General features: G+C 35.6%; 1 protein-coding gene and 1 non-coding gene across 2 annotated transcripts; one reads left to right on the top strand and one right to left on the bottom strand.

Annotated features, from left to right (window-relative positions):
* Positions 1 to 488: 488 nt before the first annotated feature.
* Positions 489 to 19,557, bottom strand: LOC106171237 (regulatory factor X 4). The gene is made up of 18 exons (XM_013551475.2): positions 19,317 to 19,557; positions 11,059 to 11,209; positions 10,470 to 10,593; positions 9,931 to 9,992; positions 9,225 to 9,302; positions 7,762 to 7,789; positions 6,850 to 7,032; positions 6,461 to 6,574; positions 6,116 to 6,165; positions 5,558 to 5,658; positions 5,234 to 5,292; positions 4,654 to 4,798; positions 4,177 to 4,271; positions 3,728 to 3,845; positions 3,062 to 3,184; positions 2,778 to 2,870; positions 2,056 to 2,637; positions 489 to 1,879 (listed from the first exon to the last, which is right to left on the bottom strand). The coding sequence occupies exons 1-18, from the start codon at positions 19,555 to 19,557 to the stop codon at positions 1,689 to 1,691; spliced, it is 2,538 nt and encodes an 845-aa protein (XP_013406929.2). The 3' UTR covers positions 489 to 1,688.
* Positions 3,355 to 3,426, top strand: Trnap-cgg (transfer RNA proline (anticodon CGG)). The gene has a single exon. It is a non-coding gene; the product is annotated as a tRNA-Pro (tRNA).
* Positions 19,558 to 19,600: the final 43 nt, after the last annotated feature.

Genomic DNA, 19,600 nt, shown 5'->3' with positions numbered 1-19,600 from the left:
ATCGACTGTTGTATTTTAAGGCTAAAGGGTGCTCAGAATACATGTCTAATCGTGTGGTAAAATAAAATGTGGAATAAGAAATAGAAGGAAATCAAACCGGTGCAATACATTGATTTTCTACGCGATCTGGATGTATTTGTACGACCAGGACTGTCATTCATTTTTTTATTTACGTAAAAAACATATTTAGATAGCATCTTGTTTTGAAGATGTTTCGGTGTGACATTCACTCTCGAGGGATTCGTTGTCTGAAAAAAACTAGATTCGACGTTTTAGACAAAATATTAAAAAAAAAAAATATATATATATATATATATATATATATATATATATATATATATATATATATTTTTTTTTTTTTTTTTTTTCCATCACCCGTATGTAACCTTATTTTTCGTATAAATTTACCCTGTGGGAAAATAATGTTTGGAAATGTTTTAACACTTAAGTGATCTTGAACATGAGAAACAGGAGTAAAAAAAATCGAATTTGTGGTAACAAAAATGTATATAGGCCTGTATTTCAAAACGAAAAATACATTTTTAACATAAAATTGGTAATCTGACTTGATTATACAAGATAACAGATTCTAAAAAGAACGTGAGTGATAAAAGAGAAACTGCAATTTGAGAGAAGAATCTGGAAGTTCCATTCTGCAATCTCCATTTGTACATTCCCTTGTGGGCACAATCAGTGAGACACAGCTACTGCAATTATCGCGTTTACGTCACCAGTTATTTTTGTGTAAGCTTACTAGCGTTTAAAGATGAATCACATGCTTCAATTGGCTACCAAAGATTTTGAAAAATCTACGAAAGTATTCTGCTTATGATGGCCACTAGCATCGTTTATAAACTACGTTTATGTTACCCAACCGCAATAGCATAAACATTAGCTCGTTGTCGAACTGTTCTGTCTCTATTAATCATGTTCAAAGGGAGTTTTCACAGGGTTTCCAAATTCTTATGGGAACAAAATACCCCAATGTTTCCTGATATTTCCCTGATGTAAGTTAAAATTCCAGGATTCTGACCGACTTCTTGCTTTAAACATGCTGATTAAGCATCTATTGTAGACCTCAAAGCTTGAAAATGAGTTGTTCGGTATGAACATAAGCCAAGAAAGTATGGCCAAAGAAAATTTCCTGATCTTTTGTCGCATTAAAGAACTTTTTTCTTCTTCCATGACTTCCCCGTCTGGAAAAAGGGGATGCCTTTTAGGGTCTCCCAGATATCCAGGTGGGCTGGGAACCCTGTTTCAAACATTATGATAATTGAACAAAAAGTAGATGTTTAAAACCACGAACATTTTGGCTCTCTTTTGTAAACTAACAAAATTGCCTTTACTGATTTATCTCCTGTTTTCCCCCTCAGATGTATTTCCCAACCATTCTATTACGTAGATGATTCAAACAAACTCGCTGGACATAGCACGGATCGATGTATTCAGAATAAAGTTCTTAAACTGTTTTCGTAAATTGACTATATATGTTGCAACATCGATTCGATCAAGCTCTACATGGTCCTTTCCAAAATTTTGTCGCTTATGATGAATGTCAGCTTAAGCCAAGAAAATCAATTTTCAAATACATTGCAAACTTCAAGAAGACTTCCGCAGAGTAACTTTGTGGTTCCAATACAACACAAAAGCACCTGCTTGGTTGGAATGGACTTAGTGTCTTAGAATATTTATCTAAAAGGCGTCATATAAGGTTTATTGTAATTGTAGGCAGAAAACGCCGTAGACATGTTGGAATTATAAAAATCTTCCTGGGCCTGTAACAATGGATCCTGACGGCCATATTGGTTTGGCGCTGGTCCACTAGATGGGGCAATCTCCATAAAATTTCCGCCGTATGATTGCATGGAAAGTGGAGCACCTGAAAAATATATCAAACATTAGCAAACTCAGCAATGTTTTTTTTTTTTTTTTTTTTTTTTTTTTTTTTTTTTTTTTTTTTTGTGATATTCAGACGTATACTTGCGTCACAAAGTGACTTAAAAGATAGGGACGGTGCAATCATGAATACCTGTAACTACGAGTGGTCTGACTTACCATTGAAAGTTTCGTGGGGTCTTGTATAAAGTGATCTAGGCGTTTCAAAGGGAGATCTGTTGAAGCCAAAAGAGTCTTGATAATGTCTAGTCCCGCTCAACAAAGCTGAATTTTTACTGTACGAATCTGCAAGAGAGCCTGCATATTTGTTGTATGTACTGTATCCATAGGGGTCAGCTAGCGACGAATGATTCCTGGCCTCGCTCCAGTAAGGTGACGTAGTTGGTGGCATGCTAAAGTTTCCAAGAGCTTGTCCGTGCGCATGTGCGTCGGGGTAACTTGGAACTCTGAATGAATTTGTAGAACCGGAGTAATCAGGTAGACCCCCGAATGATAAATGAGAGAAATAACTAGTTCTGTCAAAATGGGTGGTACTGATGGACGGGTATTGTTTAAGAGGAGATATTGACACAGAGTTCTGGGGCATGGCTGTGGCACGGCTTGGATCGTCCGCCAAAAGATAACCACTGGAGTCTCGATGAAAATTGCTTGGAAATGGCCTGGCAAAGGCAGTGCCATTTAAATGTGAAAACGGCGCCAAAACGCTCGGTCGGTGCTCTGTCACTCGTAGTGAATCTTGTGCTGAAATATGTAGATTAATAAATTTTAACAGAAGCTACTGGAAAATCCAAAATGACATACGACCCAATTAAATGTTACATAGGATAAAAGGCCAAAGTGTTGTTCTGAAATATTACAAATGCAATGGTTTTATATTTTACCGTTATCTTCGGTGTCCTCTTCGTGCCTTCGTTTTTTACTTTTATCTCCGCTCTTCGAAGCTGTACGAACTTTGGCATGCATAACTATTTCACCTACAAAATAGTGGAACAATGGTAGAAAACGCTTTCAACGTCATGTCACCTCCAATGTATAAAGTTTTTAATGCCAGATGCTGACGGAAATACATGTAAACTAATATCTGACACTCGTCAGGCGAAAATTTTGAAAACGCAAAAATGGAATGGAAAAATTCCCTAGTGAATATATTATACATAGGGCCTACCTCCATTTTTCATAGACTTCCTGACAGCTTGCTGTAATTCCATTTCCCTCACTTGAGCCTGTTGTGTTTCCATGACGAGGAAAACGTACTCGTCAAACATTATGTGCAGAAGGTGGAAGGGACCTGAAAAGATGGTGGCATTTAGACATCAATTCAGGGAGCATGTTTTGTGACGGGTGCTGTTTTCAATCCTATCGGCCAAAAACTTCTTCGCTTTAATATGGAGGGGAGGGGAGGTGAGGTAAAATTATAAAGAAGCATGAATATTGGTTATGAATTATTATGAAATAAGCGGCTCGTTGGTCTAGGGGTATGATTCTCGCTTCGGGTGCGAGAGGTCCCGGGTTCAACTCCCGGACGAGCCCTATTTTTTATTTGTATAAACAATAATAATTATCTAGATTTGAAAACAAAATAGAAAATACAATGAGGTACGTTTAAATTTAGAAAAAAATACAATTAACAATTTGGCTGTTATGTATATGATTTTAAACATGCTATAATGCTAACAGTTTATATTGCAATAGAAAAGATTGATTTCACTTCATTTTGGGAATGTGTACGTGTATTGCTCATTTGTACAATATTATAACAATAACAATAACAATAATAATATACAAATTGTAAATTGTTAAATGATTGTACTGTCTCAATGCTCTAACTTACCAAAACTAGCCGCGCTGTGCAAAGTGAGATCACGGACTATGAGGGAACCGAACAAAGACCACAGCAAGAGAAACTCGGACGCCAAATCCTTAAAACTGCGGCCTCTAGATTTGCTTTCCTGAAAAAAGGAAGGATAAAATATTAAATGGTAACGGGTATTTGAGAGAGGGTATAAAGACGCAATCGCAACATAAAAATAAGATCAAAATAAGAATACTACGCTGCAAATATTAAGAAAATAATTGAAAACGCGCAAAATGATAAAATTGTTTACGATCTAAAACAAGCAAGACTGAGGACCATTTAAAGGGCTCATATTTCTAACCCAGAAAAGTCTGTAGGAAGACAACCAATCTTATTCGTGGGAGATGGCATTGTTCTTTTTCTTGGGCAATTGGCTTGAATAACGAAATTCGACAAATATCAAAGAAAGAGAAAAACCTACGCACCTGCAAAACACACGTATCAATGACCCCGTCCATCCACTCGGTGTAACTCTCTATTGGCGCCTGCTTTTTCATCAAAATCTTCAGCTCACCATAGACTGTGAATGGAAACATAACACATTGGTTTGTTGAATGTAGGACTTTACTTAAGTGAAAGAGTTGATTCCTTTCATATGCAATGATAAATATATGATGAAGACATGGAAAAAAGATGATGCCAAACAGCGTTCGGAACTGGGTTTATTTAAACTCGAAATAGTTTTATTGGCGTTATCAGTCCAACAGCTCACATAGGAACTCCCAAAGTGCCCCCAATGGATCTTATACTTTCACTTTCTTTTGAGCAAATAGGCGGTTAAGCAGTTAGATTGTTTTCGGCTTACGTTAAACCTGTTCTGAACACGCCTAAAATGACTAACAAAATCCACTTTTTTCTGCAGAAAAATATTAATCCATGCAAAGTATTAGTAATCCACTTACAGTGATACACATTTTCTTTTACTTTCTGTATTAGTGTGTTATCAATAAAACTAGCTTGGAAGAAGATTTTGTCGAACTCCACGGCGGCGAGATCATCAACCATTTGGTTAACGCTTTCATGGCTAAGTAGGACGGAACGAGCTGTCTGGAAACAATATTGATAAATATCTTTATCTTTTTGTTAGTAATAAATGCAATTGTTTTAAGGTCTACTTCTGTTTTCACTATTCCATAAATAACCAAAATACTAGCATGATATATGAAGAACTACACAATCTAAATAATAGACATGTCCCAAAAACAAAAAGGATAGAAATGTATTTTACTTTATTTTTACTCTATTGGCAGCTTGTATTTTAATGTTTGCTACTGTACTGTTAATATTTCACAGAACACGCGGTAATAAAATGCAGTAGCTGTGGAAAAAGTCAGCCGTAGGACCTGTTTCATTCTCTCAACTAACACAATAATGTTTGTGGTGAAGTTGAACATAGATATAAGCATATAATGTATAAAAACGAAAAGAGAAAGTACATATGAGGATAAAAAAAGATGTGATTTGAACGTAATGCGAGTTTACCTGAGCAAGGTGTATAAAAGAGATCTGCCTTCGAATACTGTGTACGAATTCTCGAACAACTGAAAATTGATTATAAAAGATGGATAAATGAGCGCCAATGAAGTATTTAAGTCGTCTCTTCAAAATTCGCTGCTATATTGAGTCATATTTTAAACAAACAGCGGTTCGGATAAAAGAATAGTAATCCGCAACAAGGTTAATAATCGACCGCATGATATTTGCACTGGTTTTATTTATTCGCGGATTAATGTTTGCGTTTACTAATAATAAACGTGCCAGATGCTAAGAGTGACCTAATTTGACCTGGAAAGGAAAAATCGTTACCTGACATCTTTTTCTTTTTCAATTTTTCCGGGACGTTTTCCATGGCATTTTCAAGCCAACCGGGAATTTTTCTTGTAAACACACGAATTTCTGTACTTAAACTGAAAATAAACAGAAACCGTCGTGTCATTGGTTATTATGTCGGAACATATGCTGTGCCAATAGTTTGTTTTACATCCCATTTGTATTTGTATTTGTTTTTTATACATCCCATTTGTATTATTCTGCAAAACATGATGCTAGGTTTATCTCTTTGGCTTTTGAGCGACTTTACGCAATATTTTCTGTACTATGGCAATTTGATTTTAAGTGATTACAGTGTCTCATTGAGTTCAAAAGAAACACACTCGGTGGGCTTCGGTAGTGGACCTCCCCTTCTAATCCTGACCCAGCAATCGTACCTCTGTCTTAACGGTTAAACTCATGCAAACAAATGGCTGCTGTTTTTCATTTGTCATCTTTCGATCGATCAGCAAAAATGTTATTTCATCCACAACTCTTATATTTTGGGCCGGTGTTAGTATTCTAACAAAGTTATAGTGTTTCGATGCGTCTTACCTGTCTGGCAAGTCTTGAATAGTGGACGGAATAAGTACGTCCGTCAGCACCTGTAGATACGTAAGGAAAAAGGTGATAAGGTTATCGGCTTTTAGAGAAAAAATATTTATTAAATTCAATAAAAAAAGAAAACACTTTGAATGCGGACGTTTAATTTCAAACGAATTGTAAAATGAGAAATAAAAAAAAAATAAAATAAAATAAAAAAATCAGTAGACAGTAACAATTTGCTTATAAAAAAATTAAGAAGGTATATATATCTACTTAAGTGCAGAAAAAACTTGACTAGTATAAAACAGCGTACGATAGTTATAGGGGATCTCTGTAGAGATATGTAATCCTTACCTTGTATAAAATAGAGTCTGAGAGTCCTGCAAGATCTGTGATCACGTCCAGCTCCAGCACCTCCAGCAGGTGGTCTGGCATTCCCTGCCAGAAGTGGAGCAGGAAGTTTTGCACCTACGATAATGTGACTATTGTGAGTTATATAACCGTAAGGCGTCAAAAATTTCATTGCCATTTAAAATATCGGGAAAAAGAAACAAATCAAGAAGGCATTGTCTTTTAAAAGCGTAAAATGTTCTAAAGTAAGCACTTTTCCTTTAAAAACTATTTTATATATGTTTTTAATTTATTCATTTCAATTCTCTCAAATTTTGCTGATGTACCAGCACAAAAGCTTTAAACTGACATCAATGTCTTTTTGATTCACCATGACAAAACAAAAAGCTAACCTCGTCAAAATTAGCAGATATGACAGTGTCCAGTATCCGCTGACAGTGCGTCCTGTACATCATGACAAAGGTGTGGACCTTCTCCTCACTGGCGCCCTCTGGCAGAACCAGGTTACTGGGGTCCGGGAATTCTGGGAGAAGAGTCCCTGTCTTGGAACTCAAAGAGTACTTACGACTTGATCCCTGGGGTAAAATATATCTCATGAAGGGTTGATTTAGGCCTATATGATGTATAACGACATATATGTATATAATGTTTGGTAAGAATGAGAATGGAATCTTGGCAGCAGTGTAAGAATGATATGCGCGTGTGAAATTTTCTAGCCCAGTGCTTGTCTCATCTGTTATGGATTTCATGTCGGCATTGCATTCTTTGCAGGTCTAAATACATGATTCCATTTGTGAGTAGAGAAATCGACATCAGTTTTTTTTTAGATTAAAAAGAATAAATGGAGTTTTTTATCTGTATTCTTAACTTATTTTTTGAAAAAAAAAAGAAAGAAATATAAAGACAGTTAAGGGCCTAACTGCCTTCTGTTGACCAAAATATATCAGTAGGTGTCATACTTGATATAAGGACTGGTATCTCGGTTATGTGGAGTGATTAAGTGTGATCAGGATGACAAGCGATGTCAAGAGGTGACCCACGGACATCAAGTTAACATACTTTACCACAGATAAGGATTAGCGTTTACCTCTAGGGGTCTTAACATCGTGTTCAGCACACGTCCTATCAGGTAGATAAGTGAAATTAATAGCATCCAACCGCTAGTAATTTTTTTAAAAAATTATATAGACATCTTTATATTGACCAGACAACCTTGCATGCTTAAAAGCTGAGAATTGTTACAAGATCTTATGAAAAGAAAAAGAAAATAATCCCATGTGTATATGTTGTGCTGTTTCGCTTACCTCTGTCTTGATTTTGATGCCAGAAAATCTAAAAAAATGTAGAAAATTTTATATTAGCTTTAAACAATACATCTATTTCTGGTCATCATATTTTGATATTGAATGGGCATTGATGGTACAGTAACATATGTCTGTCACTAGCAGTCGAAGTAAATGACAGAAGTTTTCTCTTGGCATTGCAGAAAGACATGATATTTCACTATAACATCCCCCAATGAAAATGTCCGGCTTGGGGTTGGAAAGTCTATACTTTTTCTCCTATTGGAATAAAGAGTGCACGGGGAAATATATGGACATTGTTCTACCATCAAATTCGACATACTACTGAAATTCTTTGCAACGTCCGTAATTCCTATGACACTGTCTACAGGCCTTATAAACGAAATTGCTGATGTGATCTCGAGTCTTTGGTTTGTGAATGTGGGCGCAGAATTAAGGACTAAAACTGCCATGTCTTGGCACGAACGTAAAAATGCTTTCCGCGAGCACCGAGCTGTAAGTTCTGCGCTCTCGATCACGAGATCACGAACCTGCGGCTGGAGATCACAAACGGCAATTAGCGTTTATGAGACTTGCACTAGGCCAACTCGTTGGACAGAAATTAAACATTCTGTCATTGTCGTTATTTGTTGGTCTAGGCGTGATGATGATTGATCGCACAGTTGTTGTTAAATCACGTAGTGTCAATACCAGGGTGGTTCGTGTAGAAGTGGCGGGGAAGGTATCTTAGTTAAACACCAGAACTGATAATGCCACGTTTCCCCCAGAACCTCATTCACAGGGGCACGGCGGTCATATTATAGGTAAATAAGGAAGGTTTTTAAACACCCCTATGTCAGTTTATCTTAGATTTGTTTGTGATACACTGGTAATATATTTCAGTCCATTATGACTGATTTAAAAAGAACGTATAATATCATTACAAGTTGACGTCAGTATTTTGTAAAATAAAAACGGTGGAACTGACACTGTTTTGAGATAATGTTTGAGTGATCACATCGCCAAAATATGAACATGCCTATAAAAAAAATTTAATTTTGAAAACGTTTTGTACACGTAGGAAGTCAATTCGTACATTAAAAGTGCATTTTTGTATATTGTATTCCAGGCGTGATAAAATATAAGTTTAATAAGATTCCTGGCAGTTTTATTTCTTATTTCGCAACTTTGACATTTCATTCTGCATAGGAGGCTCCAGCGGAAGTTAATTCTGATGACACAGATGGGAGGATAAAACCCGCAAGAGATTAAGAAGTTTATACATCTAACTGCTGGTTCACACAGCAAATAAACCTGTAATGGGTCGGGATCTGCCACCAGCATTTCTAAATATATAAAATTAGTGCTAACATGGCCGCCTGGGATTGTTTGTAGCTAAATTTCTAAAGATCTGTGTATAATTATAAACGCAAGTAAAACAACTTGACCGAAGTTAATGATTGGCTACATTTCAGTAAACATACCTAGTAAGTCCCTTGCCAGCGTACACGGAGTGGTAGTAGACAGATGTTTCCTTGATACCAATCCCATAGTAATGGTACCTAGATGCAAAATGGAAGCGACAAATTGTGACATATCATATCTGAAGTAACAAACGCATTAAGTCATCAAGCTCAATACTAGGCAATTGTTCGAGAGAAATACCATTAAATCTGAAGTGCTTTGTCAGGGTAACGGTGTTTGATCGTGTTGTTTAAACTTGATAGATGTTGTTTCTCCGGGCAGCAAACTCGAGACAAATTCATGTACAAGACAAATGCTGTTACTTCTTTTTCAAACAAGCTTGCTTTAAAGATAGGAGGCCTACTTATAGACATTTTAGTTGACTTTTACTTTTTGTGCAGGTGGCTCATCGACTTGCACTAACGTAGGCGATAGAAAAAAATGATTAAAAAAATTATCTGTCAGCGTTCCTACAATTTAAAAGTTAATTACTTCAAATTGAATTCTGTTCTTGCCACCATAACACATGTATTTTTTTTTTACAAAAAAGGAATGATTTTTTTAAATATCGGGCACCGATTCGAATTTTGAAAGAAATGACGTGACGTAATGTTTGATCAGTGATAATCGATCAAATCTACTTCGTAAATTCTTAAAATAGTGTTAATTTGTGGAACTGAGTCGATGTCTATTATTCATGCTAGATAAATCAATACAAACACTTACTTTGATTGCCCTCGTGTTCCCAGACGTCTGGTAGTCAACTTGGGGAACTTCTGGCGGATTACCTGAGAATAAAGATAAGAAGATCAGGACGATGGCGGTGGGGAGAGATGAAAATCCCCATTCTTTCCAGAAAAAGAGTCTTCTTTAACTGCTGCAGTTATCGATATATAAATTTTTAACTATTTTAGATCAGGTGTATTTTTATATGTCATGCCCCATTCATTATATGATATAAATCAATATCAGAATAAATTTTCTTATTTTTAAAAAGGTTATTGATCACATAAGTGACAAAAAAAAAAAAAAAAAAAAACGGTTAAATAAATTAGAATACAACACATAAAGATAAATGAATGAGTGAATTTTACAATAACAACAATAATAATAATAATAATAATAATGATAATAATAATATACTCTGATCTTTTTTAATAAGCTGTCTCTTTTTTTTAATAAACCTGGACAATCAGCCAACATGATGCTCTTTTTCAATGAATCAAATATATCTAAAGCAAGGTTTAAAACCAAACGTAACTCACTTTTCCGAATGTTGCTGCCCCAGCAGGCGTGAATTCCTGTTTTTTACAGAAGTCTAAATAGTGAGTGTAGAGCACACATCGTGGCAGGCAGACCCCGTCTGCTCGCTCATAATTCTCAGTTAACCTGTGAAATCAGAACAGGCAAACGTTACTGACATCAAATCAGCAAATGCTGTTGAGTTTCCTGGACAAATTGATCTTCAAATTATTTTTAAATGTGTAGTTGCATTACAAAGGATTATGAATTGATAACACACAATTAACTTGAAATTTGAATTTGAATTTAAATTTGTTTTTACGGAAAATATTAATTCACATGTGTTTTACCTAATGAGTTGCAGAGATTAAAATGAGAAAATCAAAAATTAAACTCCGTGGGCGGATTTTCATTTCCATTCAAACACAGTGCATTTTGTTATGCAAGAAATGAATCGATAATTTATTTATACTACTCCCATCACAAGACTCATATGTAGCAATAATCTAATTTGATACAATCATGTCATCTAATTCATCATATCTATCACAATATCATTAGGAATTAATGTCAAGTCACGGTAGTAGGTGCAAATTGCACTATTTAACTTACCACTTAAGCGTCGTAGCAAGCTGAGACTGCTTTTGTTGATGTTGATCTTGTCTACTAAGTTCTTTATGTTTCTGATCATCGGCGTCTTCTTCGTCTTCTTCTTCCTCATCGTCGGCCACGGCATCACCATCAGCTCCATTTACAGCAGCGGCTAGACGAACAGATAAATATCTTTTTCATTACCAAGAGATGTTTCAACATTTATAGAAAAAATAATATTATAAAAAATAATCAAAAAAGGAAATATGTTTAATTATGAGAAATTGTTCAATATGTACTTTTCAAGTGGTCCGGATCGCCATTTAAATTATTTTAATAATATTAAAATATATTAGTTTTTACTTTTAGGATAAGCTGTTTGTAAAAAAATATTATAATAAAAAATAAATAAAATAAAATAAAATAAAATAAAATAAAATAAAATAAGATAAAAACGAAAAACTTTTTTCCTAGCAACCATTTTAACCACCATCCCTTTTGTCTGATGGCAAGTACTATTAAATAGCAGACCAATGAATCCCCGGAAAAAAATTCGGACCTTTTCCTCGAATTTCAAAATGTGCGATGCAATGTGCTACTTGCGTATCTCTCGTTTTATTTTCATTAATTTTATTTTTAACAAGTTCAATAAAATGTTGTTTCAAAAGAACCCCCCAAATGAATCATTTTTAAAAAATTTTTAAATATCTCAGTCCTGAAATGAATGAACAAATAGATAGTATGACAGCTGTAAAATTTAAAAAACCAAATTATCTAATAAATGGTATCATATTTTCTCTCCCTACTTCTCGTTTTTCTTTTTTTGTCATTCTCCATCCATGAAACTTCTTCGTGAAGCTAAATCAGAGAGCTAAGTTGAAGACATATGAACGAACAAACACGTTGACAGCTGTTGATGTCTGCGTGACACTTGCCACCTACCGCGATAGCACACTTTGAGTGCTGTCACCTGATAAGATAGGGCGACACGATTCCGCATCTTCTTAGCCTGACTTAAGTCTGCTGCACAGCAAAACTGGATGACAGAACCTAGATTTCCTTAGATGTAATGCTGAGTTTGCATCTCCTTAGCGTGCAAAGAGTCTGCAGCAAACCTAGCTCACGAACCCAGGTTAGATTTGATGTAATACTGATTCTGAAACTTCCAAGCTTACCGAGCCTGGCGTAAAGCAAAACATGATAGGTCCAGATCTGTAAAAATGTGAAACTGATTCCGCACATTCAAGAACTTGCCAAAAGTCTCCAGCGATGCGCAATAAAGAGGCCAGAGTTGCCATTATGTATACTTAAATCACTTTTGGAATCACCGCGCATGGTAGATTATCTGGAATATATCTCTTGTAAAAGCCAATGACATTGCAGGCTTCACATACAGACACAATTATTCTTCGGACATTGTAGATAATGACTAATTCCGTTCTATTTTCAATTATAAATTTAAAAAATTTTTTTTTGTTTAAGCAAACATTGGGGCGAAAGACCACATAACTACCTACTGTAACATTTTCAGTGTTCTAATTGTAAAGCCAAGTTGTAGTTAAGCGCAAAATAATTTCAGTAAAATGACAGTTCAAACAGACTTGAACTTATTTTCATCTTGATTAATCCACGTGAATGCTCTGTTGTTCATGCAATAAAAAAAAGGCGAATCTTCAAAGTTACACTGATGCAATTCTATTAAATCATTCCTGTTTTATCCATGCGACGACGTAAGTCTTCAAAATCTATACGATTTACTTGTCATCACAACGAGCTGAAACATTTTAGTCTAAAAGCATTACTGCACAAATTATGTTCATTAAGCGTTGAGCAATAAGATGAAAGTGTCCGTCTGCGATTTGCACGTTGACATCCCCCCCCCCCCCAAAAAAAAGCAATTTTGTCTTTTCCTCTTTCATATATTTAAGAATAGGCAGTGATCTTATAAAAAAAAACTACATGTACAACCCAAAGTTCTGAAAGTCACCATTAGAGTATATTAATTGCATTTCCCTGTGTAGATGACTACTTTTGGCCGTTATTTGTCAACCCTGTGCCCATCGATCAATAACAATTGGACTAGAACAACCGCGGGGACAGGTCGGTAACCAGACGACATAGGGATTTGGGTGCTGCACTACGCAATGCTACCCAGGAGACTGGCCCAATAACGCTGCACACCCAAACCCAATATAGAGGTGCATTTCACAAGTTCAAGTCTCAAAATATGAAATTGAATGAATTCGATGTATTATCCAATTTTTTAAAACTTACATGTGTATAGAACAAAAATCCACAAATGTCCCAATTTTACGCCCACGCGTTTCTGTTTTGTAAGCAAATAAATTGATAGCCGTTTGAAGTGAAAAAAGCGTAAGAAAGAACATACGTTACCACTGAATCGCCTGATATACAAACACGATCATTAGTTGAGCGCTGTGGAAATTTGTGCAAGCTAAACACTATCAGAACTCTATGAGTCATTAATAATGGAAAAGTGATAGGAAAATACATTTAAATTGACCAGATCTAGGAAAATTACTTTCAAACTAAAGATCATTTTTCTTTACAATGTCGACGTTGATGACTCTTTCAATAGCAGTAATTGTCAATTGTATAGAGAACTGAAAACTTTGTTACCTAAAAGTTATCTACCACTGGTCATATTCGTCGTGAATTTAAAACTCATTGACAGTTTCAAATTTTGGGTGTATTAGTTACAATACCAACTACGCCTCGCATCCTACGCATACCGTAATGTAACGTATGTTCCACAGCCATAGAAAAGATTCGGGACACGAGTTTAATAAATATTGATAAGATATTTTTCGCTTTTTTTTCGTAGAATTTATTGAGGTGTTTAAAAGTAACTCAGACATCAAAAGTGATAACCTATTACACAAACACGATCCGCGTATCAAACGTCTTAATCATTTGCATGTAAAGAAATACAGATCCCAGAAACATCTAACCTACATGTACCACCTCTTTAAAGGAAGCCTTCTTCAACACACCTATAGGTTTTCAAATACATCAGAGAATTCGTTCAAAATGAGCTTTACTATCCTCTCTGAAAGGTCTAAATTGTCTTGCGGATTTCGGCACTTTTGGGAATTAAAAAAATATGTATATATATAATGTTTGTTCCATCTATAAAAAGTAAGTGGCTCACAAAATTACGTTTTTAAGTCTTTCCATTGAGTGAGTATAAGAAACAGGTATCACTTTAGAGTTCTAGGGTCTCTACGGTCCTCATCAGTCGCTATTTAAGACAAATTGTAGGCTGCATGATTTCTTGTAAAAGTTTCCTTGAGATTTCTTAGATGTTCATACAGTGTTTTTACTGTGCCAACGTGATGGATGATTTTTTTTTTTTTTTTTTTTTTTTTTGGTTACTGGCGCTCTTGGGCTCTACTATAGTCGTCTCGTTCAAAAAAATGTATACAGCTTGCCTTTTTTTTTAACTCCCATCCGTCGACTTTTCGATTAGTTCATCCCCTTTTCGCGAGTTCTCGACCAACGATTCCGGCAAATGCCAGTAGCAGCGGAAAGAAATCTGAGACAACGGTACGTCTTCGCAATCTTCTCAGCCACTATATTATGCAAAATGTTCATCTTACTTCTTGGTGTAACTCGTTAAACTGTAGCTAAAAAAACATTTTCTATAAGTCATCATATTTTTAGGATGATGAGTCTTATTGAATATCATATGTATATATAATATTATTTTTATCCAAGGATAAAGGCAACAATTTGCTACATTGTTATTATTGCTAAAGTAATTAGGGTAGTGGGGTTATAAGATAAAATTGGCCTTGTTTGACCAAATCGATATTCTTTGTTGCCTTCTTTTTGTTATAAATAAGACTATGAAAATTTATGGTACACTAGGATGGAGGAGACATAAAAGAAATTGCTTCTGCACAGTGTTAGTTTGGGTCTATAGCCTGCTGTATGATGCGTTCTGTCTTAATTTTGGGGCATGTGGGAAATTCAGGTGGTTCCGTATGTCGTCTTCTACAATGGCTAAATCGTTGCCGGATAGCATTCTCTCTCTTTCTTATGGAATTAACCTGTGATTGTAGTTTTTTAATTGTTCATTGTGACTGCCTTCAGTTTCTTCTCAATCGTTTCCACGTTGTGGCCACCTCGCACACACAACAAGTCTCTCAGGTGGTGATTGCTGTGGACTTGCCTCGGCAACTTCTATAGCAGCTAGGAGCTCCTCTTTCCTTTGGTGAAGTCTACGTTTTCGCGATTTAGTCTTCGCATGCCTCTTTTGTCTTTCACGACATTTATAAGGAGGCGGAAGGTAGGCCTACATAGTATTCTGAACCCGTTTTCTTTCGCTTCCAAGTGTCACCCTCATTTTTTTACGAGATCTATATATTTTTTTAAATCTCAGCCCTTGTTTTCGCATTTTTCTGAAATAATGATGTTCCGTTCGGTATCAATATATTTGGCACTGCGCTCACTGCGCTCGTTGGCGATTATTTTTTCCTTCCATAGTCTTGTTTGACATTTATTTCCGTCTTTGACATTCATTTCTGTATCTGAATTAAATTTTTTATTACGACAAAATCATTCACTTCGCTTACATCGTTACTGAGGATTTTATGGATTTATTTACACTTGTAACTAACCTCATCTAATCTTTAGCTCGAGCAGACGTCAGAAAGAACCACCTGACATCTCAAACAGAAGCTAATTTTTCTTTCGGAGCCAGTTTCGGGCACAAGTAGATTTTCACTGGTAACGTATGTTCCGGTAACGTATGTTCCAGGCCACCTAATTTTTATTTTCATAACGTGTTCTTATATATTTTAAAGTGTTTCGACCATGTTAAATTAAATATGACGTAAGGACGTTTTTTATAAACATTTAAACCGTAACTAATGGGGCCTGCGTCATAGCTAATACTAGGTAACGTATGTTCCTTGGGAAAATTGACAAAATGTTTCATTTTGTACAAGTACTTGGTGCAAGAGAAAACAATGTTTTCTTTTGCTGACAGAAAAATATATAGTGATTCCATGATAGTTTGACATTTCAGATATAATATTTGGAGCACGAGGGGAAAAATAATTTATTAAATGCTTATTTTACTGTCGGTAGGGTGTATTTTCCCCGTTTTTTTAATATTCAGTGACAGGCAAACTTAAGTCGCTAAAAAAACAATTAACTGCTCTATACAAAAGTTTTACGTAATTTTTTACAACGTTATACTTGTAGGAGATAAATTAAAGAACAAAACCCGTGATGATTGAATTTTCAAAGTGATTAAAACGTTTCCACAGCTAGACGTTATGCATTTGTGACAGTAACGTATGTTCCTTTTTGGGGTTAGATGATGAATTATTTTTTATTATTCGTGGTTCCAGGAAAGTGAAACTCTAATACAAACTTCTTTATATGGGACCCTAAAATAATCAAACATAGTTTGTAATCTGTGCACTACATATTTTTAGGAACATGCCTGTGACATCGTTTGCACCTCTATATTGGGTTTGGGTGTGCATGTCTCTCTCACGTCACGTTACCCCGCTACCAAGCGTAACTGGTCTTAATTGCAAGAATAACCATCGTCTGTTTATTACCTCCTTTGTTGACAAACAGATAACTAAAGCAATCCGACTTGAGACCTGATCATCCGCTAAGCCTCCGTGGTTGGGTTCAACAAGACCCCGACAGAGAAAAAAACTGTTGGGAAAGGACTTATCGTGTTGTGGCCAACATTTGTTTGAGCTCATCGCAAAATGCCAATGCCTTTAGTCTTGTAATCGAAAAAATGATGCGAACGGGAATGCAAATAAAGTACAAATTTAAGGATTAACCTTACATTTGACAAACAGTCATGATTCAAGCGTTCCAGAGATGATAAAATTGACCTACCCACCTAAGTCAATTTCTAATCTTCTGTAGATTTAATGAGATGGATCTGTACACAGTAAGTTCATTACATCTTGCAATATTCCGCTTATCTTATCCATAATGTGGCCGAAATTCATTATACGTGTGCCAGGGATATGAATTAATTACTGAATATTGACAACGGTGTCTCCTGGCACAAACATCCTGTGAAGAGGACCCTCTTTGCGTTCCCCTAGACGCGCCCTACACGTGTTCTGATACGCCCCGATCTTGATGAGAAACTGATGGCATCGTTGGGAGATAGTTTCGTTGACCAGACAGGACATTATTAACTTGGACAGAATAAAACGAAACGGATTTTGTAAGACATCAGGAAATCTGAGAAATAATGCAAGGGTTTTCGACACATCTCTTAGAATAAATACAAGGATTTTAGATATATCTCAACATGAAAATGATAATGACATAAAATGATGTCTAACAATGAATTGTTAGGAAGTAACAATGCAGTAGGAGTTAAATAGACACTGTTTCACATAGCGATTGAGTCACAGTGTCTTAGAGTTAAGTTATTATTTGTATATTCACTGCGATTAGCAATATTCCAATCATTTGAACACGTTTATCTCACAATATTGGGCTTTCAATTGACGATTGCCGAGTATATTCTTATTTAAAATTGGTAGTAATGGCTCTCAGAGTATGGAGTGGGATAGCGTTCTCAGGTCCTTCCAAAACATGCCCCGCCTCTCTGGTGATAAAATACAAATAAAGTAAAAAATGTAGGAGAAGAATAAATAATACATATGTATGTTATCTTTAATGAGTTAAATGATGTTGACAAGCAGTGGTCGTATGCATTGCCATGAAATTTCATGCCGTGAAGGGGTGAACTTGTGTCTCATAAGACTTTGAAGTTTTGATTTCGGTAAGAGTTTATCATTTCATACCACAAAACACTATCGCACTCTCATTTCATGTTTATTTTGGCAATCGCTTATTATGGAACTATCTACTGGTTCTGAAACTATATCGTATTGTGTGATAGCACGACGTCAGATAGATGTTACTGGGGGATGTTCTGTAAGGACAGTGCGTTAAGATAAGAATAAAACTGATGTATTAGACAATGGGCATTTAGAAAAAATGTCAAGTAGCATGTTTTGTAGGAGCAAGCTTTGTTCATCTGAGATAAAATCCTTCAGAAATATGTGATATATATAGGTCTGTGACACGAATATGAATGCAGGGACGATACTATGTCTCAGACGAATGCAAAAATATGAAGTTATATATAATAGCAAAAAGAACAGATGCTTTCATATGTTCCGACAATCGTAAATAATTAGCCTTTATTAAGCAAACGGGGTGACATACAATTATCTTAAAACAAGACATGATTTTTGAAAAAAGAAAGAAAGAAAGAAAAAAAGCAAACTGATAGAAAACACCGAGAAGAAACTACTGTCACACCCTTTTTTTGGTTTTGATTATTATTGATATTATTGATATTATTGCAACTGAAAATAATTACTTCCGTTATATACGTTAATTTTTGCCATGTTGTCTTCTAACACATATATGCAAGACGAAAGAAGTATTACAGTGCTGTTTGTACTTGTAAAAGTTCAAATATTAATATTATTTGTTCAAATCGTATTTTGAATTGTACACCAGAATGCCACTCAAGCACGTCAAAAAGTCAAACACTTCTCCGTCTGTGGCGCATTTACTTCAGACATAGAAATTGTGGCGACAGGAATGACGCGTGAATAACTATTTTGTTGAAAAGATAAATAATAAAAAGAAATTGTTTTGAAGCATTTACCAGACAGAATTATAGAAAATTATCAAATAGCTTCAACGGGCCGACTATCGTTAAAATGCGATCTCTTTCAAAGTTTGCAAAAGGAAACAAAAAGTTAACACTCATATCTTTATCGCTATGAAACAGGGACCACATAAAACGTTTTCATCGCGTATTTAATAATACCAATTGCAGAAAAATAAAAATCATAGTATAAAGAACTTAAGAAAACTAAAAAGTAAATTTTTGTAAATTCACAAATCCTGAAAATACCTGTATTTGCAGCTTTAACCTGAAAGGATTATTTAAAGGCCCCTGTAACTTCACTCCAAATGATAAAAATTAAGAAAGGGGGTAGGCCTATTACTAAAATTCATCATCTTTGCAAATTCAAAAAAATAATTATAAATGCTTTTGAAATGTACCTAAGTACATTAATTTTTCCAACTCCACATACCTTCCATACATACTTTTCACAATAAAAAAAAATACTTTCAAATATTGCAACACCAGGGGAGAAAACTGGTGAAAAATATTAAAATATAAAGACAAAGTCATGCACTTCTTGCGTTGATATAATCATTTGACCACGTGACGTTACCTTTCATGTCGCCCCATCCATCCTCGGAGTTCGACACTGTCTCCGTCAAATCACTGGTTCTTGGTTTTTTCCCAGGAGTCTGTTCCTCAGAGATGGTCTCTAGGGAGGTGTAGTTGGCATCAGGTTGATGCCAGGGAGTGAGGGTGGTTGAGAACCCAGTGTTGTTTCCACTCGCGACTGTCGTCTGCTGATACACGTTCCCGAACCCCGTCACCGGCTGCATCACTCCTATGTGTTCCATAGTGCTGCAGATAAGACAACAACGCCTAGTAAGTATATCCAAG

This window comes from Lingula anatina, chromosome 1 (genome assembly GCF_051362555.1).
Source record: "Lingula anatina isolate TDL-2025a chromosome 1, LinAna3.0, whole genome shotgun sequence".
Taxonomy (NCBI): Eukaryota; Metazoa; Brachiopoda; class Lingulata; order Lingulida; family Lingulidae; genus Lingula; species Lingula anatina.
The sequence above is the reverse complement of the archived record's forward strand: the minus strand, read 5'-3'. Positions and strand labels throughout refer to the sequence as shown.

What these genes read in the sequence shown, in the direction of transcription:
- LOC106171237 (XM_013551475.2), bottom strand. Translation starts at nt 19,557, where the DNA reads ATGGAACACATAGGAGTGATGCAGCCGGTGACGGGGTTCGGGAACGTG. An exon ending in TGGATGGGGCGACATGAAAG is followed by an intron (nt 11,210 to 19,316) that starts GTAACGTCACGT and finishes CTGTTCGTCTAG; the next exon opens with CCGCTGCTGTAAATGGAGCT. An exon ending in ATTCAAGACTTGCCAGACAG is followed by an intron (nt 5,659 to 6,115) that starts GTAAGACGCATC and finishes GTTTATTTTCAG; the next exon opens with TTTAAGTACAGAAATTCGTG.